At 36.2% G+C, this 25,158-nt stretch overlaps 1 protein-coding gene across 1 annotated transcript in view; it reads left to right on the top strand.

The window, feature by feature from the left end:
* Positions 1 to 25,158, top strand: part of ADAMTS3 (ADAM metallopeptidase with thrombospondin type 1 motif 3) — a 241,526-nt gene that overhangs the window by 157,430 nt on the left and 58,938 nt on the right. The window contains exon 5 of the mRNA XM_010982707.3: positions 19,197 to 19,396. Within this exon, the coding sequence (XP_010981009.1) occupies positions 19,197 to 19,396 (200 nt within the window). The remainder of the gene's footprint in view (positions 1 to 19,196; positions 19,397 to 25,158) is intronic.

Genomic DNA, 25,158 nt, shown 5'->3' with positions numbered 1-25,158 from the left:
ATTCTCCCTTTATGTCTGTGTCCAGATTGTCCTCTTCTTATAAGGACACCAGTTACTGAATTAGGGCACACCCTAAGTCAGTATGACCTCCTTTTAACTTGACTACATCTGCGGTGATACTACAGATGGTCCCCAACTTACAATGATTCGACTTACGATTTTCCACTTTATGATGCTATGAAAGTGATATGCATTCAGGAGAAACTGTGTTTTGAATTTTGAATTTTACTGTTTTCCCAGCCTAGTGACATGCATACAATACTGTCTTGTGAAGCTGGGCAGCTCCGTCAACCACACAATCATGAGGGGAAACAATGGATGACACTTAAAGCCATCTTGCAACCATCTTGTTTTTCACTTTCAGTACAGTGGTCAATAAATTATATGAGATATTTAGCACTTTATTATAAAATAGGCTTTGTGTTAGGTTATTTTGCCCAAATGTAGGCTAAAGTAAGTTAGACTAGGCTAAACTATGATGTTCAGTAGGTTGGTGTATTAAATGCATTTTTAAATTAAAGCATAGTTGACTTACAATATTGTGTTAGTTTCCTTTATTGACATCACAATATTTTCAGCTTAGGGGGCTGTATCAAGACATGACATCATTGTAAGCAGAGGAAGATCTGTACCAGGGCCTAGGATTTTACTATATTTTTGGCAGGTTCAACCACAACAATAGTTATTGATATATCTGGGATTGAATCTGCCATCTTACTCTTTTCCTACTTGTCTTGCCCTTATTTGTCTTCCTCTTTCTCCATTTTCTTGCCTTCTTTTGAATTACTCAAGTATTTATTATTCCATTTTCATCTTTGATTAGCTTAAGTGTTTTTTTTAATGCATATCCCAAAATTACAATATTCACACTTTAATTATTATAGTTTAATATAATTTTGATACTTCCTAGGGAAATGCTAGAATATTAGACCAATTAATCTCATTTACCACTCCCTACCAACATTTCATTGTTGTTATGATATGTTTTAAGTCTGCATATATTTTTTCAACTCCCCAAAATGGCAAAGATTCATTTTCATTGATCTGTTTTTTCTGGCGCTCTTCTTTCCTTTCTGTACGTTTTCATCAGGAATCACTTTTCTTTGGTTTTGAAGGACTTCTCTTAGTATAACTTTTCCTGAGGGTAAGCCGACAAAGGTTTTGATCATTTATTTGTTTGTTTTAGTTCTGCTTATCTGAGAATATACTTACTGTTCCTTATTCTTGAAGATTATTTTAGTGGACTATTTTCTTTCAGCACTTTAAAAGTATGATTACATTCCTTCGGTCTTTCATCATTTCTATTGAGACGTCAACTTGCCAGTCATATTGTTGTTACCTTGAAAGTAATGTTTCTTTTTCTCTATGACTGATTCTACAATTTTTCCCGTTGTTTTGGTTGAATGAAAGAGTAGAGAGCTAGGAAATACAGGCTATTTTTGTCGGTGTTACTTTGTTAATGCCTCTTGTCTTATTTACAGGTCTTTTGGATACAGTGCTCTTCAAGTCCTAAAAGTGAAAACGATCTGTGTTTAAACAGGAGGACTTATCATGCTTTGTGACATTAAAGCTTTTAAGCACTATGAGAGACAGGGGAAAGTCTTGGATGCAGTTTCCCACATTGGTAGCTTTGGCATTGGTTGCAGTGGTAGAACTTGGGATATTCACCTTAGAGTGAATTTGCTTTCCATTTCCTCAGACCATAACATCCATGAATATTTATTGCCAAAATATCTTTAATGTTACCATATTTCATCTATATTATCCGTCATATCTAATTCATTTTTCCCAACATGTTGACTTGAAAGATAAAACCAATATTAAATACATTAACTTGTATGTGCATTAGTTATAGGTTTGGTTCTTGGTGTGTTCATTTATATAACATTTATTGAGTACCTTCCATGTTTCGGGAGCTTTGAATATTAGAAAACAAAGACTCTCTCTTTAAGATACTTCACTGTCATATACCAGAATATCGATGCTAAAATATATCAGTCTATGATAGTCCATGATGACTGCAGCATCTCTTTAGGTGTGGTACCCTTGGGCAGTGCACAACCTGCAAGACTGTATTCAGTGGTCCTGATGTATAATGCACACTTCATGCCCTCAGGGAATTCCCAGTGCAGCCAAAGGAAACAGTCACTAATAATGCTATAATGCAATTGTGTAACACATATAATAAAGTATGAATAAAAAGTGTGGGCAACATGAATGACCTTGTGGTGTGGGTGTGTGGGAAATGCTTCCAAGAAGAGGTTGTGTCAAGTATGAGTAAAATATTTAGCAGAAATACAGGGAAATGGAATTTCAGTGTGAGTGATTTTCCAGCTGTGCTGGAAATGTCTTTTATTTCTCCAGCTGATAACCTGCTCTCCTCATGACTGCACAGCTGTGTGTACCTTTATGCGATTATGAGGTCATATCTGGTAGATACTAGCTTCTGAAACAGTTTTGCTCATAGGTGGTAGAAAAAAATATTGCCCTTAGAGTTTTTGCTCCCACAAGTGTGAAATTCCTCAGTCATTATTTACTGAATGCCTCCTTACGTGCTAGGCTTTGTATTCTCCAGGGACTGTGAACACAAATAAGAATGAATCAATGGTCAATTCCTCAACAACTTTACAGAACTAGTAGGAGAGCCAAAACGAACAGAACCTTAAAGTACAGTATAGAAAGTGCAAAATAGATGTACTTATAAAGTGCTGTTGTAAATATAAAAAAATCTTCCTGGAGGCAGTTTAGGGTTTATATTCCTTTATTCATTAAATAAGCGTTCTTGAGAAGTTGTACATAAGTCTACTTTCTTGTCCGTTTGCTTTGTTTTTAACAGCAGTTATTGATTTTTTCCTAGTTATACTAGCACCCACAATTTATGGAAAAGTAAACCAAACTTAAAAAGGAAATTCTTTTTAGTATATATCCCTCTAATACTGTTTTTTTCTAGGTGTGTGCTGTTGCGTGCATGGTCTGTGGTTTGAATTTGGACTTCTTCATGTTTATTGATTTCTTGTTTTCACTCATGCATCACTGTGGACTTGATGGCTGCTAGGTTCCTTGACTTTTCATGTCCTTGCCAATATTTTATTGTGATGGGCAAACTCTTCTTAGGTAGAATAACAGTTTTTGGAGTATTAGAAGAATAGCCATTATTTTAATGTACTACGTTGCAGATTTTTGGAGAAGTCTGTTTTACACCCCTTAAGTCGTTGTTGAATCTGTAGAGGTTCAAACTGGGTATTCCTCAGAAAAGTAGGATAGCGTGTTAGCTCAAGAGGAGGGACTTCGGAACTGGACTTCCTGAGTTCCAACACCAGCTCTTCTGCTTCATTGTGTGACTCTAGGCAAGTCACTGTTTATCTGTGGCTCACCTTACTAATCGGTAAAATGGAGACAATCATATCAACTATTTTGTAAAGTTACTGTGAGGACGAATTAATTAACATATTAAAGCTCTTTCAGTAATGCCTAGAAAATAGTAAGTATTAATTTTGTTGTTAATGAGATGTATATTAAATAAGAAAAAAAGAGAATCTTAAGAAAAATCTTTTATTACAGTAAATATAGTATATGTTTCATACCAAAGAGAGAAAACAGAGGTGTTTATTAGTATTTATATTTAAAGTATATTTTGAAAGAATAGTTCAGTTGGCAAGTTTTTAGTGTAGAATCTTAAATAGAAATATTTAAAATGACAGAAAAAATATCTTAAGTATGCAAGTCTATGTGGTACCAATGAGCAAAATATTTTGTAGTGTCTTTTAATCTGGTTTTTTGTGTGTGTTTGTGTGTGTGTGAACTTCCATACTACAGAAAACCATTGGCATTCATTCTTCTCGTTGGTAACGTATGTTCATTTATGTAAAACTGTACATTTCAACAAATAACATTTAGTGCTCCATCTCGCAAAAAAGATCTCTTTACTTACACGTAGAATGCAAGCAAGCAATGTATTTGTATAAACTGTTTTGCTATGTCACATAGTCAAAAATTTGGAAAACAAAAGTCACTAAAAAGGAATTTTCATTTGACATTTGTTAACTCCTGTGCAATCTCATGAGACCACGATCTTTCAGGTCAAGGGTCTGCATCCCTTTCAGCTTACTGCAACACTGCTTGATTTAAACTTCATCATGATTGCAATATCTGTCACTGCCAGAAAGTAGGAAATTCAAGGGAAAAATATATTTATTGTGTGAAAGGCATTGTTCTAGGATTGTTAACACACATGTGAACTATACAGGGATAAGTAAATCAAATACCATCTAGGCAATCAGAGTGATTCAGTAACTATACAGCCTCGCCCTAATGAAAAAAGGATTGGAAAGACTAGGACTGTCACATCCAAAGTCAGTGACCTTGTGAGAGTAAGAAACCACAATTGCCTTTTCAGCATTGGAAACTGGAATAATGATTTGCTCAATCTTTCTGTCCTCATCCCTTAGAATAATTATTCCTACAGTTCTCTTTAATAAAAAAAAAAGTGTGCATTCACTATATATAAATTAATCCTAATGAAATAAACACTTAATCTTTCAGTGTAGTTTACTAATTTTGCCAGCTTCTTAAAAATAAGACTTTATTCCTCTCTGGTCTCTTCAGTCTTTCTCAGATTTTTCCCCTATTTTCTTTTCTCTATTTCCTTTTCTCTATTTCCTTTTTGTTTGTTTCTTTTGGAAGGCCTCACACCTCTCTGGTTTTCATTCATCCTAGGTAAATTCAGTTTATAATCTCTCCCCTATGGTTTGTGTGTGTGTGTGTGTGTGTGTTTCTTGTATATATATTTTTTATTGAAGTATAATCAATCAGTTTACAATGTTGTGTCAGTTTCTGGTGTACAGCACAATACTTCAGTCATACATGAACATACATATATTTTGTTTTCATATTCTTTTTCACTGTAAGTTACTACAAAACATTGAATATAGTTCCCTGTGCTATACAGTATGAGCTTGTTTATCTATTTTATACAGATTAGTTAGTATCTGCAATCTTGAACTCCCAATTTATCCCTTTCCACTCCTTTCCCCCTAATAACCATAAGTTTGTTTTCTATGTCTGTGAGTCTGTTTCTGTTCTGTAAATAAATTTGTTTCTCTCTCTCTCTGTTTTGTTTTTTTTTTTAAGATTCCACATATAAGGGATATCATGTGGTATTTTTCTTTCTCTTTCTGGCTTACTTCACTTAGAATGACAATCTCCAGGTCCATGCATTTTGGTGTAAATGGGATTATTTTATTCTTTTTTATGGCTCAGTAGTATTCCATTGTATAAATATACCAAACTTCTTTATCCAGTTATCTGTCGATGGACATTCAGGTTGTTTCCATGTCTTGGCTATTGTTTTAATAATGCACATTGGCCTTTAAAATTGTTGAACTCAATTAACCCTGAGTTTATATGTTAGCAGACTTATATGACTCCAGTCTAAGTTTGAGGTACCTCTCTTATTAATAAAAAAATAATATTTTAGATGGTGAAAAATTATTATACACATTATAATTCTTAACCAATACAGAAAGGCATTACTGCAGTTACTTTCCTTCTTGGATTATTTAATACATTAATGTTATTACACTGATATGACTGAGAAAGCTGAAATCTTAATAGCAGATAAAAGATTTATAAAGTTTTTGGATTAGAAGAACATGTATAATTTAATGTTTATTGTGTTAGGTTCTATCATCCAAGCTAAGTATGATCACATAGAGAAGAACTATCACATTTTAAAAATAATTAGATCAGCAAAAAATGAATAGTTCATACTGCAGTATATAAAGCAGTGTATCACAAATATACACCCAAACCACCTGACTCGAGATCTTCTTAAGTGCCTCTTGAAATGCAGGTTCTAGGGCCCATTGTAGACTTAGTGCAGTAGAGTGTCTGGGCAGAGACCCTACGAATTAGGTGGTTCATATGCACACAAGCATGCTGTAGAGCAACCATGTTTCTTTTTTTTCTTGAAGTTTAGCTAGAATGACAGCTGGTTTTATTTAAAGACCTATAAAGTATACTAACGGAGTATCCAGCATACATAAATACCAGAGTAGTTTATATCATGTCAAGGGTATGGAGGGGAGGCCTTTTGAAGAATGATCTCATAGGCATTCTTTGGCAGAAACCTGGCAAATGTCCTGCGTCCTCTAGCTAGGCTTACATTAACCTGACATTCCACCCCCTAGGGAGTACATTTTGTGACTTGATTTAAAGTGTTTTTGTTATCAGGTCACTTTTTCGGGAGGAGAGAAGGCAGTCTTTGTGGGGGGCCTTTTGCCACTCTTGTGTAAATTATTTTGCATCAATTTAGATTTCTATATTACATCCTTCAGAGATTTTTATCAAGTTCTCCAAAGTTCCATATTTCCCTACCCATGTGTCAAAAAAAAAGCATTGGCATATGAGAGAGTAGATTTATATTTAAATCTCTTTGTGAGGTTTCTTTTGTAATTTTTCTTGGTCTATAGCATATACACAGTAAAGTTCACAAATCTTAAGTTTTCAGCTCAATCAGTTTTTACAAATGTAATCATCATGCATATCAAATTATAGAATAATTTCCAGCATCCCAAAAGCTTCCCTTATACCATTTCCTAGTTAGTAACCCACCAAAGGTAATCACCATGTGAATTCTATCAATTGTATTGTTTTAAGTTTCCATGAAATTAGTATATGTAATATAAATTAAATCATGCAGCATTTGTTTTTTGTCTGGTTTCTTTAACCTAACACTATATCTATGAGATTAGTCCATGTTCCTGTGTGCAGGAGCAATTTGGTATTTTTTATTGCTTTATATTGTTCTTTTGTACAACTTAGCATGGCATTCATCCTGTCTATTTTCCAGTTTTAGCTATTAAAAATAGCTATGAATATCCTTGTTTGTGTACTATGATGGATGTACATGTGTGCTCATTTCCGCTTAGTGTTTACTTAGGAGTAGAATTGCTGTGTCATGAGTGTGCGTATACTAAGCTCTAGTAGATAATGCTAGGTGGTTTACAAAGTAGTGCACCACTGCACATTCCCACCTGCAGTGGAGGAGAGCTCCAGCTGATCCAGATCCTGCCCACTGGTTGGTAGTATCAAGTTTTATTTTCCATTTTAGCCATGGTAGTAAGTATGTTTCATCTGGCTTTAATTTGTCTTTCCTAATGTCTAACAATGTTGAGAACACTTATATGTACCTATAGGATAAAGACTGTTATTTTTGCAAAGTGTATGTTTAAGGACACTTCTAAAAATTGGATATCTGTCTTGTTCTTATTGTTTTGCAGGTGTACTTACGTATCCTGGGTATGACTGCTTTGTCAGATATGTTTTGTAAATATTTTCCCCAACTCTGTGGCTCAGTGTCTCTAAGTATTAATGTTTATAGATTCGCTATAGAGGTCTAGCACATCTTTGTTAGTTTTTTTCTCCTGAGAATTTGATCTTTAATATCTTTTAAAAAGGATTTTTTTCCTTGTTTGTTGATAAAGTTCATTTTTTTATTTGCTATTAATGAATAAGAGTACTTACTCTCTACATCTTTGTTAACATTACAAGTTAACAAATTTACTTTTTTTATACTAAAATAAAGAAAATGGTCTGACACTAATTTTAATATCCATTTTTCTTAAATAAATGAAGTTGAGGATTTGTTCATCAAAAAAAATTCAAGTGATTTTTCTATATAGGTTTCTGTATTCAGTGACTTGCTTAATTCACTTGTTAATCCTATAGATTCTTTCGGATTTCTATACAAACAATTGTGTCATCTGGAAATAATGACATGTTTATTTCTCCCTTATAAATTATGATTCTTTTTACTTTCTTGCTTTATTGAGTTTGTTTGTTTGTTGTTTTTGAGACTCTGTGCATGTCTGCAAATGACTGAGAAAGCACTGTAAATACTGACTTGAGGATTACAAATGAACTTTAGTGAGTAAGCAAATTCACAAATACAAAATCTGCAAATATGGAGAAATGACTGTATTTTATATATGTGTGTATATACATATACATGAACTGTAATATAATTTCATATAATGTTATGGTGTGTTTCTTTGCATATATTAGGATGAGATATAATTTATTTAATTATACTTCTACTCTCAGATGTATAACTTGTTTCTAGTTTTTCTTTGATATTACCACTTCTAATACTATTAGAAACTTCACTAACAATTAGCTATTATGTTTTCCTTTTCCATTCTCCCTCTTTTTGCACACTGATACATCATAATTCATTTAAATCCCCATTTTCTTTAAATGCAAGCCATTTACGTGCCAATATGTTGACTCATTTTTTTTGTTGTTTGACATTTATTGATCTCTTAATGTGTTTCAGGCTCATTAGACTACTTTTTAGCACATTTCCCATTTTAAAAAATGGATACAATCATCCTCGGATTTTTTTTACTCACAAAAGTATTCTGTATTCAAAAAAAAAATTATTTATGTCCCTCTGTTTCCATTACCATGGAGACAATATAACGAAGAGTTCCAGAGCAAATAGGATAAAGTTGCACCTAACTCTGACGCATCATATGCTTATGTGACCACAACAGTGTTAGAACAAATAATATGTAGTACATACCTACCGTTCAGCCTTGTTGTTATATGGAGTTATGTGCTATGGTGAGTTTTATTCTCTGTGATCATTCTTTGTTTTTTACCAAGAACTTATTCTAATGACCATCAAACAAGAGGGTAAACATAGCACGTGAATTTACCTTTGAATGCTTTTTTTTCTTTTTTGGAGTTTTGTCTTTGCAAATGTTAGTGGAATAGTCCTCTGGGACTGCTAAATGTATTGATTAGAGTCAGATGAGATGATCCTTAAACAGGGAAGACTTTGATTAATTCCTTTAAGGATCTTTTGAAATATTCTTTTATTCAGATGGACAACATTCTAGGCTGATGAAATAAGAAAAGTGGCAATAATGAGTAGACTATGTAATGACAAATAATTAGGTTAACTCTTCTAGAGAAAAAATAAAACTGCACTACAAAAACAGATAAGTGATTTAGGCAGTGAAATGTTTGGCCAATGACAAAAAGTTCAGATGTAATAAGGAAAGGAAATTTGTACTAACAAATGCTTTTTGGAGTAACATTTAAAGAAGATAGTTTCAGTGGCCAAACATAGGATGGGTATAGACAGAAAACAAGGAAAGAGAATATACAGTCCAGTATAGACAGCCTGGATGCAGAAAGCACAGATAGAATGGCAAATCTTAAGAATTTGGGGTAGCAAGAATTATCAGAAATTAGCAATGGCCTGATGAGACAAGCGAAGTGAAAATGACTTCAGGGTTCTGATTGCCTGAAAAGGAAGTTCAAGAAGATTGTTGAAGGATGTATTATATGGAGACAAGTTAATGCTTTGAGAATAATAATGAGAAGACATTGGAACAGTGATGTAGAAATGTCCTGTAATTCAGGATATGTAGCTTAAGGATTAAAAATGTATAAAAATTCTATCACTGAATGATTTGTCCAAGGGATCATGTGTAAGAAGCAAAGGGCCTTGGGTGATTCTCAGGCAACTGGGGATGAGCACAGGATCCAGCCAAGAACCACCTAAAGGGACATGGAAAACTAGAAGTAGGGAGGAAAACTGTGTCAGGTCAGAGGACTGCATCAGGGAAGAGTACGTGTGACGATTCACTCAGCTGAAGAAAGCGAAATGGACTAGAAACAGAGACGTGGTTAGAGAAGTCCTGATTTGGCTCAGGTCAGCTTCTGTAAGGAAGCAGCTGTAGTGACTGTAGCCCGTGTGGTGAATGGAAAGGGGTCAGGACGGGCAACTAGAGGTTGGGGAGTGAATGTTATTTTTCATTTGCAAACCACACAAAGATAAAATGTACTTCCAGGAATGTTTTGTCTAAACAAATGCTTGCACTAGGTCAAGGGGTTTATAAATATTACCTAAGAGCACCTGGCACATAATAGGTGCTCAGTAGATGTTTGTTAAATGCCCGTGTCCTCTCTCACCCCTGTCTTGTACACACCCTATGGCTTTTGGTGCATTTTCCAAATACTAAAAATTTATTAATCATGATACGAGTGAAACAGTTCTATGGAAATGAAAGCTACACGCCAGATTGGAAATAGTTCCTGAGGGACACAGGAGAGAAAAATAGAAGCATTAGGCAAACTCCATAAAAGAGTAGAATCACAGGAGAAAAATTCTCGAGGTAGGAGGGCCCCTGCTGGTCACATAATAGCCCAGCCCTCTTATGACATGGCTGTGGATTGCAGGCCCAGCTTTGTTAAATAGCTTACCATATATGTGTCAAGGTTCAGTTCCAGGAAATTGAAGCCACACTCGCTATTTTAAGCATGAAAGGATTTAATATAAAGAATTAAGTGCACATTAAATTGCTGGAAGGACTGGAGGAGTGGCCATGAGACTTGGGCTCCAGGACCAGTTCCCAGAATGAGGCGGCTGATTGGTCCACCCAGGCAGCTGCTGTTGCTGCACAGGTCAGGGAGGGGACGAGTGAGCGAGCTGCCCCTGGACCTGCTGACTCCATCACTTGCCACAGAAAATGCTCTCTGAGGATAACAAACTGGCACTCTGCTGCTGTACTTTCCTCTCAGCATCCACACAGCTGACAACCGGACCTCGAATGTTATGATGGAAAACCCCCAGTGCCTCCCCAGCCACGTTTGCCACTTCTGAGTTCACATCTCACATGAGTGCATCCAGTTGGCTGAACCAAATGCTCACCTGGGAGGCTGGCTGCAGGCACACTGGGGCTCGCCATTCCCTCTCCTGTAGGAGTACGCAACGCAAGGAAGTTGAAATGGATGTGGACTGCCAAATCACTGTATTCACTCCCCTGCTGCCACACCTGGGAAAGCACATCACTGCCGCAAGAACTTGGAAGGCCTGTTATCCCTGAACACAGGTGCACAAAAGCGAATTATGTAATTCAGCCCTGCTTCTAGAAATCCCCTTCTGCTACCGAAAGGCCTCTAAGTAGGGTGACCACTTGATTTGTTCAAACTGGGCCACATCCGAGAGTGGAGAGAAAACGTTACTAGTATTGATGTCAGGATAACAGGCATGGTGCAGAACTGCCCCAAGAAAACCGGCCCTGAGCCTGTGTAAGAAGTATTCTTCCTGATCTTGCTTCACCTTCCCTTAGTGATCACATCTGCCAAATCAATCTTCAACTGATTTTTGCTCCCTCCACTTTAGAGTTCTGTTCCCCCAGTATTTCAGCGCTGTTCAGGTCATCTGCACACGCTGTGTCCTTGCCTGGAAATGGCCCTCCCTGTTTCTCCACGTGTCTAACTTCTGTGCATCTTTCAACATCCAGTGCAGCCGTCACCTCCTCTGTTGAAATGTTCTCAGGTTCTTCCAGGTAAAGTTGCTTCTTCTTCAGTTACATCCTTGCCTTGCATGACAGTATGTGTTTATTATATTTCTTTCTCTCCTATTAAGCTGTAACTTCCTCCATGACAGGAACTGGGCTTCTTTGCCCTTTATTCTTAGAGGCTAGATCAGATTCTATACTGGAAAAGTGCTCAAGAAATGTGTGGAAATAGATGGATGGAAGGAGTTAAGGAAGAGAGGAAAGAAATCAAGTAACAAGAGAATGAGGGGAACAAGGAATAGAAGGAAAAAGAGAGGAAAGGAAGGAACAGGGGGCCAGGAGGTAATGAGCCTTTTCCAGTAATTCTAACATTTGTATTCATGAGGATTCTTCTTATATTACCCGTCTGTTAGACCTTCAAAACGACTGAGTGAGTTGAGATTAAATCAAGGCACACTCATTTAAAAACAGACTTGCTGCCTGTAGTCTGGATTTCCCATCTGATATTTGAAGACAGATCAGCACTTACTGACTTTGATGACAGTGAGTGGTTAATGGTTTCACTCCATCTGTGTTAATCTATCAAATATGTCATCCCTCAATTTGAGTGGAACACATAAATGTTTAGATTTCTTGCACTCAAACTGCAAAAAGATCTTTCAAATCTAGAAAGATGAATTTAGATACAATCAGACCCAGTGCATCAATGAATCATCCTTGTTTCCCTTTCTGTCACTTTTCACAAGACAATTCCTTTTCTGAGTGGGTAGTTTCATCCTGCTTGTTGTGGCCCTTGCTGCTGATTTGAAGGGATGACCCACAGTGAACCTATTTCTAGAATTTATTTCTTGCCTTCACTTCTGAAACATGACTTCCTGAAGTCCACCCCCAATTTTCTATCATCTAAATATGATTTATGAAAACCTAGTTTGTAATTCTCTAAAAAATTCAGTGCAAAACATTTTCAGCAAATATTTCAAACATCATGTTCTTTGGACTGTAAGGGGATACCTATGTTTGCTAAGGTTTTAATTTTTTGAACTCTCTCCATGTTTGTTTTAAGTAACAAGCAGCTTATTTTAGGGGCTACTCTTGGAAGACAGTTTCTTTCTGCAAACACATTTATAGTGAGTGCCTCTTGGCTCAGCCAGCTTTTAATGAACAAAGAAATTCACATTGTTTTATGAGAAAGGTGAATAGAATTTTTTTGAGATTTACTGAATACTGCTCAGCCTTAAGTTTCTCTCCCTTCAGAAGATACTATGTGTTACAAGGACACATTCAAGGAGATTTAATATCTCATAAAAGTATGATTTTTGTACTAAAAGAGTGTTGTCAGGGTTTTTACACTGAACATTTCACTGCTACTTAACTTCTATAAATCCGAGTAAATGCATATAGAAAATCACTTAAGGAAGGCTGAAAGCCTATAGAAAATTCTAAATCATGTTATATAGAGTAACATACCTATAAATCCAAGTTTCTAAACCACCTTATGATATTAGCAAAACCAAATTAAGTGAACTTCTGCTCTCGGCCAAGATGGAATAATAGAAACTGGATTAACCCTCCTACTTCAAACAGCCAGAAATAGGCAGGATATATGAAACAGTACTTTACAAGACATTGGATATCGGCAGAGAAAGACCATGATCCCTAAGAGATGAGAAGCAAGTGAAGTGAGCCTCAGCACTTCCCCAGTTCACTGCCTGAAGGGTTTCTAATCCAATCTCAGGGAAGGGGAACCCAGGCTGAACCTGACAGAGTTGAGAGGCCAGAGCTGAGAGTCAGGGAGATGAAGGTGGCCAGCATTCACAGGACTGAGTCTGGGAGAAGGGAGAGCTACACAGAGGTAAAACTCTGATATCTGAAGAGGTTCCCCTCTAGTATTTGTTGCCAAAACATGGCCTCCATAGCCCGCTTACCAAACTGATACTTGAAGACGGAGTTTTGGATGAAGTAGAAATGGCAACTTTTATTTCATTGCCAGAGAAAGGAGGTCACAGTGGGCTAATGCCTCTAAGACTGTGAGCCTGCTGGGGGAGAAGGCAGGGGGTTTATAGTAAAAGTTCAGGAGTTCAAGGGGCAGAACTAGTTTCCATAGAGATCTCATACCAGGTAAAAATTGTTGCAAAATTGTTCTTGTTTTTGCAGATACAGTGGTCCCTTTCCTTCTGCTGGGTATGAAGTTCACCTCTAGCTTTGGGACTGTCTTAATATTCTTGTACCTAGAGCAAAGGATGCATAGGAAGGAGCCCCATGGGGGAAAAAAGAAATGAAGTTTCAGGGATGGTTAAATTCAGAGTCTCCAAGTCATCACTGTAACATAACTATTCTCTCCATTAGTAATCTTCACTTTCCCCTTCTTACATTAAACCTAGACCAACAACTCTCCCATATTCACCCAAGCACCTTCAGTGTTAAATTCTGCCAGTTTCAAGCTTGTAGAGAGAATCTCTTTCCTAGTAGCTCCAAATAAAACAGTCCTAGGTAACAGTTTCATTGGCATGATTTAGGCCATCTGCCCATCCAATGACTGGAGAGTCATGGAAATGGAATATCCTACTTGGCCATGCCGGGATCAATGCCCATGGCTGGAACTGAATGTAGAGGGTGGAGTGGGGAAGTGAGACTGGGAGGGTGCAGATCCGTGTAACTATATGAACTGCCTGGAGAAAGAGAGCTCCCCCACACTTAGAGTTGCCAGATTCCACAAATAAATATACAAGATTCTCATTTAAATTTGGATTTCAGCTAAACATGGAAGTTTTTAGTGCTAGGTGTGTCCCATGATAATATTTGAGACAGATTTACACTAAAAAAAAATTGTTATTTATCTGATATTTGAATTTAACAGAGAATACTGCATTCTGTCTGACAGCCCTTCCCACACCCAAACATTTCAGTGACTTACTCAAGAGACGGTTGGAATGGGGCTGAGCAAGCAACAGTGACAAGAGTCCACTACTATAGGAATGAAGTACTGTGCCTTTCAAAAGACATTACCAAGCCAAAAGAATGTGGAAGGGATCTGTAGGCAAGGAGACTACAGTAAGAGAAATGAAACATAAAATGCACGAATGCAAACTAAATAGAATAAAAGAGACCAGTGGGAGACTGTTACTAGGAAATGTGGGAAGAGGAGGACTTGGAAAGGAGGATTCAACAATGTGAGTTGACTCTGTAACTTCCATTTCCCCCTCCTCTTTTATTTCAAGCCCCCCTTTATCATTTTAAATAGGATCTCAGTACTACTCAAGAACCCACACTTTTCCTAACCATGTGCTCCAGAGGAGGCCGTCCTCAGTAACAGGTTAATTTTCGGTTAGAATAAGATATATGGGAGTTCTGTTCTTTGAATGATTTTTACATGGCCTTGTGATTCAATTCTGGCCACTGAAACATGTAGTTAAATGTACCAGAGGGCTTCCAAGAAAGCTTTTCGCCTACTTTTAAGAAAGACATGCATGAAAACACGATTTGTCAAACCTGGCTGTGATGCTGGCATTGGTGCAGCCATTCTGAAAGAATCAAAGAAGCTAATCTCAAGATAAAGCCTGTATACCAAGAATGGCAGGATATGAAAAAATGAAAGAACTATGTACTTGATGATCTATTAATGAACTGATTAACCCAGGAATCACCCTACCTCTAGACCTCTCATAACATAAACTAATATGTTTTGTGATTGCTTAAAACACTTTAAATAAAGCTTTATTTATTTGCAGCTATAAACATTCTAACTGGCATGTAGGAAATTATTATTAAAAGTCAGGATTTTCTATGTACATGAACATTGAGGTGGCTGTTCTATTTTGTTTGTTTGCTAATGATCACAAACTCAAAGCATGAAAACTTTTTTTTTTTGACTTGGAATGTAAGACATTTTCCATTTTAAAAAATGCCATATGCTTACCCCTTAAAGTAGTCAGTGAAAACAAAAGCAAACGTGTATTTTAGAATTAGAATTTTAGAATTAGAATTAGTACTTTAGAATTAGTATTTTAGAATTTTTCCTTTCAGCAAAAAGGAATCACGGAAACTAATATTCATTCAATGGTAATGTCTTTTTTTTTAAAAAAAGCAACAGTTACTTAATGAAACTTCAGAATTGACATCATAAATTGGCCTGAATAGAGTTCTTTGAAGTATCATTATGGAATTTCCCAGTTAGTGAAGGATTCAGCTGCTTTTTCACAGAAACATTTTATATCTTGGTAGAATGATGCCCCCATATGTGTGGAGATGCTGCTACTGTATCTTTTTTGGAGCTATAACAATATAACTTTATTTAAATTATATCAATGCCAACAGAGTGTCATCAGAGTTTGCAACACCCAACACAAAATGTCACTGCTTTCATTCCTTGAACTTGCCTATTGCCTTCTCTGTGATTCTTCAGCCATTTAAGCAGAAAATGATCTGATAGGGTGTCTTTGGACATGATTTGCATGATAATCAACTTCAGTTTTTCCTATTCCTATACTTATGGGGGCGCAGGTAGAATCAGGCACAGAGGTATCTAAAATTTCGTCAAAGTGTGTGTGTTTGCTTTTAAACTTTGAAGCTTTATAAAGGTGTACACTATTAGTAAAAGGTATATTCTAATACCCTGACTAGATCTGCTTAAAGTAGAGATTGCAGAAATGATTTAAGCTTATGCAATTGTCTGTGACTACATGATACAAATTCAGCTTCAATCTGAATATAAATCTGGCACAGCTGTGTGGTTCCTAGAGTTAACCCCTAAGGAGTTCTTAACCTTCTCAGGGTCTACCACGTGTGGGCACTCAGTGAATATGCACTGAGTGAAGATCAGGGACATCTATAAGCTAACTCCAATTTGATATTAGGTTTTTAATCTACTAAGCAAGTTTGTCTCATTGGATTTAATCATAATTTTAACTAAAAGTAAACATCCTAGATTCTTCTCTGCTTTATCTACTTTTGTGTATGTCTGTGTCTTTTTATTGGAGTATAGTCTGTTTACAATGTGTCAGCTTCTGGTGTACATCAGGAAAGAGAAAGAAAAATACCATATGATATCACTTATATATGGAATCTAAAAAAAAAAAGACACAAATGAACTTATTTACAAAATGGACAGAAACTCACAGACATAGAAAACAAACTTATGGTTACTAGGGGAAGAAGAGGGTGGGAAGGGATAAATGGAGAGCTCAAGATCTGCTTTATCTACTTTGTGCTTTGTATGAGCTATCTTTACCCTCAGGCTTTCTGAAGTTGTCAACAATTCAGATTTTCCTTTACTAATTCCAGATTTTTTCTCACCTCTGTATTAAAAGAACTATAACCATTTGATTTGTGATACATAAGGTAAGATGTAGGAAGATTTAAAAGGTATAGAAAGCTTATCTTAATGGGAAATTACCATCATCATCATCATAGCAGCAGTAAATGCTGTTTGTTGAGTGCTTATATCTAAGAGCTGAATATAGTGTTTTTACTAACATTCATATCATCACAGCAACTCTGCAAAGTAGGTATTCTTATCCCAATTTACAGAAGAGAAAACTGAGGCTCAGAGAGATAGGCATCTTAAGTAAAATCACACTGCCAGGATGTGACACTGCCAGGATTTGAAGCCAGGCATGTCTAATTACAAAGCTCGTGATTGTTACGTTGTAAAGTAGGCACACTGGGAAAAGTTATGAATGAAGATACTTCATAGCCTCAGAACTATTTGTAATTAATAGGTCTGTGTATAAATAAAATGTGCCAGGAGTTATTCCACTGTGTTTCTTTGAAATGCTTGACATTGCCCACTTGATAAATCATAGGCAAGAACCTTGTACAGCACAGGAGGAAACAGGGACAGAAGTCTTCTTGATTGAATAAAAGCAGTGATTGAAAGAAAAAAGCTTCCTTCTTCCCTCTCAGGTTCCTCATGCAGTGGAAAAAGAGATTCTCTTCTCTTACCAGAAAACCACGTATTTCAGGAGGGATGCGAAGGCCAAACCAAAGGTGTTTTAGAGCAAAATGAACTGTCCTTCTGAAATACGTATTCAGCCTTCTTCATTCATGCATCAGACTTAATGACATGATGACATTGCTAGTATGTTTCCATTGGACACTGTTGCTGACAGTTCTGCCCAAAAGAGCCATTTTTAGAACTGGGAGCTTGTGTATGAATTTCCTATTTGCACGCTAGCTATCATGACCTTTCACATTCTCAAGTGTGTGAAGAGACTTGAGGATGAATAGTAAAGTTGTTTGCAGGTGTAGTCGCTTGCCCTTGATGTGGGTTTACAGCTCTTAAAAACAACTTTTGAGGAAAGCTTTCTGTTTGATGTGGATAGTGGGAAAGGTTATTGACATGCTGTGGAGCCAGTGTCATTCCCTGATGAGGAGAAAAGTCTCGGTTAATGATCTAGCGTTTGGCCTTCCATCAGAGTGAATTACAGTATAGCTTTCAAGCCTGAGTAGTCACATTCAGAGCTTGTGCCCATGTTCGAAGGGGAGGGTGCTGGTGTTTCCATATATTTTTAAAAGTGGCAAGGGTGTGAGTGAGATCTGTACTTCCACTACTCCTGATCCTATGTGGCTCGGGCTTGGTCATCCATCTTCTTGGCCCAGAGACACCACTTTTCCCCCTCAACTCTACTATAACCACAAAGGTGGAGAGGAAAATGCCCATTCATTAATGTCAGACACTGATTCAAATGGCTTACAGGCCCCAGCACAACGTTAAATAAGCCTCCATATAAAGCATGAGTCAGAATTGGTCCTGGCAGACTTGTTTTTAGATATGTGGTTGTTTTAGACATCAAGGCAGTTTGCAAAAATATTTTCCAGGTTTTATATAATTTGAAATGGAAATGAGTATTCTTTCAGTTCTATACCCGCAGCTTTGAATAGTGTCTTTTGTTTTAGTATCCAAATGATACATTTCACTTTTCTTCACTAAAATGATGGTAACCTGAAGGCAGATAATCTAGAAAATTAGAACCCGAGACTGCCTCTCACTCTTTCTCTACGTAGATAGAGGATATAAAGATATGTATATATGTGGATGTCTGTTTCTCTCTCTGTGTAAATATGTGTATGTTTTTCTCTTTGGAAAGTTGAAAAAATTAAATTCCTTCCATGACATAAAATAGTTTATACTTCTACTTTTCTGCAGATACATGTGATTTTCAGACTGATTTCTTACTTTGGTATCTCACGAATTCAGATATATAGCTATCGAAATGACCTGCTCTCCAGACAATGGCCAGTGCAAATGTGAAGACCTACAGTGTCCCCACATCAGCATTCACAAGAAGATCAGATTCATAAGAAATAAAGTAATATATGGTGACTGATAATCATATTACTGAATGCTATTGTGTTGCCATGCTCTACTCTGATTTTTAAGTTAAGGCTATTGGAAAAAGAAGCAACTTAAATTTATGTGATACAAATTCTACACTCCATGATTAAAGTAACTTAAATTAACCACTGTAAACTTACCAACCTGTGATTTTTAACCTTATAGGCTCCATGTGTTAGCCTGCACATGCTCTGTACTCCCACTTTCTTTGTTCTGCACAGAGGATGCAGCTGGAGGAAGACTAAACTAGTTTTATCCTCCTGGAATAGTCTGGCGTGGTGGCACTGCTCTCTGTGCAGTAATGTTATTTTACTCTCAACGTTGCTGCCCTGTGTTGAATTTATAGGCAGTCTGTCTAATCACATGTATGTGCACATTATTGAAGGAATAAACTGAGAAACAGCATCTCAGTGACTATGGACGATAATTTAGGCCCCCTCAAAAGATCTGTTTTTGTAAGAAGCCCCAAAAGATCTGTTTTTGTAAGAAGTTATTAGAAGGACCATTGGGGAAACTGAAATGCCTGGGTTCCTTTTGTTTCTCAATAGAGTCGGATCTGGAAGGCCTTGATGATCTAGGTACTGTTTACGGCAGTGTTGACCAGCAGCTGAATGAAACCATGAGGCGCCGCAGACACGCAGGAGAAAACGATTACAACATTGAGGTGCTGCTGGGAGTGGATGACTCTGTGGTCCGTTTCCATGGCAAAGATCACGTCCAAAACTACCTCCTCACCCTGATGAACATTGTGAGTAGTGACTCCTTTTCGAGGCTTTTCAATCTTTTAATTCGTATCTCCTGTTTTGCTCAGAGCTCTTGGAAGCCTCAGTGAGGGCTTCCATGATTGTGCCCCACATCCAAAATATGTTCATGACTGCATGCAGTTCACATAGTGATCTACATATTTAACAAGCAAGGTGCAAAAATAAAGGAAGCATGAAGTCAAATTTTCTTTTGAGTGATCAACTAGTTTTCCCTTGTTATCGAAGGGAAATTCTAAATTTAAAAATTTATACTGAGGTGGAGCTATAACGTGAATTACAATTTTCATTTGGTTTGGGGGATAATCAGAACTCTCAAGACTTTGTCACCTGACTGGATGTGGACAATGAAGGATGAGGTAGTTCTTTCCAGCATCATTTTGCATTCCAGGGTGACAAGGAATTATTGAGGCCTGATAACTCTGTGTGGATGCTTGTTGCTAAGCTTTTGAATAGAGTGACATTTTTCAACATTATACAATTAACGGTAATATATGTGCAAAGCACAGCCAACTCCTGGCCCAGTGCTGCAGTGCAGTTATAAAGGACTCTTTAAATTTGTTCTTTATTTCTTCTCTATGAGCCTTAATCTTATCCAGAAGAAATTTAGTCAATATCCTCCAAGTGGTGTTCTTTTTTCTCTTGTGAACTGGCAGAGGGCAATTGAGGAGAAATAATAAATCATCTACTTCTAAAAGGTAATTGAGATAGTACTGCATTCTATTTTACATATTTTATCTCCTAGAATTACAAAATACATATTATATTGATCTAGCAAGTATATTACCTAAGCCTATTCTCTCTCTTTAGGACTTCGACTTTTTAACGGAATTTCTTTGGGTATCTTACCTTCTTTTTTTCTATACTTAAGATTAAATTTTGAACAATTATACTGGAGAAGAAAAATTATTAATTTTATTAATCATGATTTTATTTATTCTAATATTTAAGCTAATATGTTAAATATATATTTTGTTCATTGAGATGCCAGCATATAAAATTCTACGTATACCATGTTTCAGTGAAATGAAAGATGAGTATAGAAACTCAGACATATTTTTGTTTGTTCATTGGCACTAATTCCTGTTATGAGGACCAATTCTCACCCAGAAAACAAATCCCTGTAGAGATGTTATTTGCACTTGCCTCATTCGTTGTCCCTCTGGGCTGCTTTCTCCTACTACTAAGGAGTCAGTCCATCAGTTCAGACTTATCCGGTGCCTAACTGGTGCTCAGAACTACAGAAGGCTCTTGGAGTAACACAGCAGGGATTTGATATGGTTCTTGTCCTCGCAGTACTTACAATTTAGTCAAGAACAAAAAAAAGAGGTAAAAAAATGCAAAAGTTGGGCAATAAAAGGCATGCTATTATTAAGACATATTGGTAGGTGCTAGGTTATAAATTCTGTAAGACTTCAGAGGGGAGCAACAGTCACCTGAGCTGTGAAGTGTTGAGAGTGTTAAGTTGGGACTTGGGAGGCAGAGGCTTTAGTTGTAGCTCTGTTACTGGTTGGATCATATCTCCTTCTATAAATGTTGATCTATTGCCTACTATACGCAAGTCTTATCTTAGACATAGGGAATGTCCCAATGAACACAAAAGAAACTCTACTCTCTTGGTACTTGGAATAAGAGACAAATAATAGTCAAGAGAAGAAATAAGTATGTCGTCTTTGGTAGTGATAACTACCAAGAAGAAAAATAGATAAGAGTAAAGGAATATTGTCAAGGAGAGAGGAGGAGGGACTATTTTGAACAGGAAGTTAGAAAAAGCATCTCTGGGATATCATGTGGGCAGAGATAAAAAAAATTCTGTGAGGAAGAGAACCAGACAAAGAGTTGGAGAAAAAGTGATCCAGTCTGATGGATCATGTTTTATAAAGGAAAAAGCTACAGAATCAAGGAAAATCTACTGACTTACAACAGAGTCACAAAAACCAAAAAGAAAAGAAATCAAGCTAATACAAAAGAAAATTATCAAACCACAAAAGGAAACAAAAAGAAAAAGAAAGGAACAAAGAAGAAATACAAAATCAGCTGGAAAACAAAATTTTAAATGGCAATGAAAACACATTTATCAGTAATTACTGTAAGTGCCAATGGACTCTAAGTGCCCCAATCAAAAGATATAGTGTGGCACATTTGATGATAAAACAAGAACCAACAATATGCTGCCTACAAGAGATCCACTTTAAGGTGAAGGACACATATAGATTGAAGTGAGAGGATAGAAAAAGATATTTCATGCAAATGGAATGACAAGAAAGCAGGGGTAGCAATATTCATATAAGACAAAATAGTCTTTAAAACAAAGGCCATAAAGAAAGATAAAGAAAGACACTATATAATGATCAAAGGAACAACACAAGAATAGAATATCACACTTGTTAACATATATACACCCAATATAGGAGCACCTAAATATGTAAAACAAATACTAACAGAGATACAGGGAGAGGTTGATGGGAACACAGTAATAGTAGGAGACTTTAATACCCCATTAACATCATTGGACAGATCTTCCAGACAGAAAATCTGTAAGGCAATGGAGATACTAAAAGACAAAATAGAACAGTTAGACTTAGTTGATGTTTTCAGGACCTTACATCCCCCAAAAATAGAATATACATTTTTCAAGTGTACATACAACATTCTCTAAGGTAGACTACATACTCAGACACAAAAGAAGGCTGAACAAATTTAAGAGGATAGAACTTATTTCAAGCATCTTTTCTGACCACAATGGAATGAAACTAGAAATCAACCACAGAAAGAAAAATGAGAAAAAAATGACAACATGGAGACTAAACAATATGCTACTAAAAAAACAATGGGTCAACAATGAAATCAAAGAAGAAATTAAAAAATCCTTTGGGACAAATAACAATGACAACACAACCACACAAAATCTATGGGATGCACCAAAGTAGTCTCCAGGAGAGAAATTTATAGTGATACAGACCTTCCTCAAAAATAAGAACGAGCCAAGACATGGAGACAGCCTAATTGTCCATCAACAGATGACTGGATAAAGAAGATGTGGCATATTTATACAATGGAATACTACTCAGCCATAAAAACCGACAACATAACGCCATTTGCAGCAACATGGTTGCTCCTGGAGAATGTCATTCTAAGTGAAGTAAGCCAGCAAGAGAAAGAAAAATACCATATGAGATTGCTTATATGTGGAATCTAAAGAAACAAACAAACAAACAAAGCATAAATACAAAACAAAGACTCATAGACATAGAATACAAACTTGTGGTTGCCAAGGGGGCGGAGGGTGGGAAGGGATAGAAGGATTTCAAAATTGTAGAATAGATAAACAAGATTATACTGTATAGCACAGGGAAATATATACAAGATCTTATGGTAGCTCACAGAGAAAAAATGTGACAATGAATATATATATGTTCATGTATAACTGAAAAATTGTGCTCTACAGTGGAATTAGACACAACATTGCAAAACGATTATAAATCAATAAAAATGTTAAAAAAAAAAAAAAGGAAACATTAAGAGCTAGGAGAAAAAAAAAAAAAAACAAGAACAATCGCAAATAAACAATCTAACCTACCACGTAAAAGAATTAGAAAAAGAAGAACAAATGAAACCTAAAGTCAGCAGAAGGAAAGAAATAATAAAGATCAGGGAAGAAATAAATAAAAGAGATTTCAAAAAACAATAGAAAAAATTAATCAAACCAAGAGTTGATTTTTTGAAAGAGCAAACAAAATTGACAAGCCTCTGGTCAGGCTCACCAAGAAGAAAAGGGAGAGGACACAAATAAACAAAGTAAGAAATGAAAATAGAAAAATTACAACCAACACCACAGAAATACAAAATACTATAAGAGGATACTATGAACAACTATATGACAACAAATTGGACAATCTAGAATGTGAATTTCTAGAAACATACAGTCCACCAAAGCTGAATTAAGAAGTAGATAACTTGAACAAACTGATCAGTAGAAATCAAGTAGAATCAGCAATAAATAACCTCCCTGCAAACAAAAGTCCAGGACCAGATGACTTCACTGGGGAATTCTACCAAACATACAAGAAGAACTCATACCAATCCTTGTCAAACTCTTGCAAAAGATTGAAAAGGAAAGAGTACTCCCAAACTCATTCTATGAAGCCACCATCACCTTGATACCAAAAGCAGATGAAGACACTATCAAAAAAGAAAAATATAGGCCAATATCATTGATGAATATAGATGCAAAAATCCTCAACAAAATAGTAGGAAAAAGAAGCCAACAAAACATAAAAAAGATCATACACTATGAATAAGTTGGATTCATCCCAGGGACACAAGGACAGTTCAATATATGCAAATCAATCAACGTGATGCACCATATCAACAAAAGAAAGGACAAAAATCACATGATCATCTCAATAGATGCAGAAAAAGCATTTGATAAAATTCAGTATCCATTTATGATAAAAACTCTTATTAAAGTGGGTATAGAGGGAACATATCTCAATAATAAGAGCTATTTATGACAAATCCACAGCCAGCATAATACTCAATGGTGAAAAGTTGAAAGCCTTCCTGCTAAAAGCTAGAACAAGACAAGGATGCCCACTCTCACCACTTCTATTCAACATAGTCTTGGAAGTCCTACCCACAGCAATCAGACAGGGAAAAGAAATAAAAGTGATCCAAATTGGAAAAGAAGAGGTAAAATTGTCACTATACGTGGATGACATGATACTATATATAGAAAACCCTAAAAGCTCCACACAGAAGCTACTAGAGCTGATAAAAGAATTCAGCAAGGTAGCAGGATACAAGATTCTCATACGGAAATCAACTGCATTTCTTTACACTAACAACAAAATATCAGAAAAGGAAAGTAAAGAACCAATCCCTTTTAAAACAGCATCCAAATAAATAAAATACTTAGGAATAAACTTGACCAAGAAAGTGAAAGATTTATACACAGAGAACTATAAAATACTGATTAAGGAAATTAAAGATATCTTAAAGGAATGGAAAGATATCCCATGCTCTTGGATTGGAAGAATTAATATTGTTAAAATGGCCATACTACACAAAGCAATCTATAGGTTTAACGTGATCCCTATCAAATTACCCAGGACGGGTTTTCACAGAACTAGAACAAATAATCCTAAAACTTACATGGAATCCCAAGAGACCCAGCATTGCCAAAGCAATACTGAAGAAAAAGAATGAAGCTGGAGGAATAACAATCCCAGACTTCAGACAATACTACAGAGCTACAGTAATCAAAACAGCATGATATTGGCACAAAAGCAGACATATGGATCAATGGAACAGAATAGAGGGACCAGAAATAAACCCACAGACTTATGGCTAATTCATCTTCAACAAAGGAGACAAGAATATACAATGGAGAAATGACTGTCTCTTCTGCAAGTTGTGTTGGGAAAAATGGACAGCCACATATAAATCAATGAAGTTAGAATTCTCCCTCATACCACACACAAAAATAAACTCAAAATGGCTTAAAGACTTAAACATAAGGCAGGACACCATGAAACTCCTAGAAGAAAACATAGGCAAAATATTCTCTGACATAAATCATAGCAATATTTTCTTAGATCACTCTCCCAAGGCAGAAGAAATAAAAGAAAAATTAACACATGGGCGCTAATCAAACTTGTATGCTTTTGCACAGCAAAGGAAACCATAAACAAAACAAAAAGACAACCTATGGAATGGGAGACATATTTGCAAATGATGTAACTGACAA

This window comes from Camelus dromedarius, chromosome 1, assembly GCF_036321535.1.
Source record: "Camelus dromedarius isolate mCamDro1 chromosome 1, mCamDro1.pat, whole genome shotgun sequence".
NCBI lineage: Eukaryota > Metazoa > Chordata > Mammalia > Artiodactyla > Camelidae > Camelus > Camelus dromedarius.
This window is presented reverse-complemented; position numbering and strand designations above follow the sequence as displayed.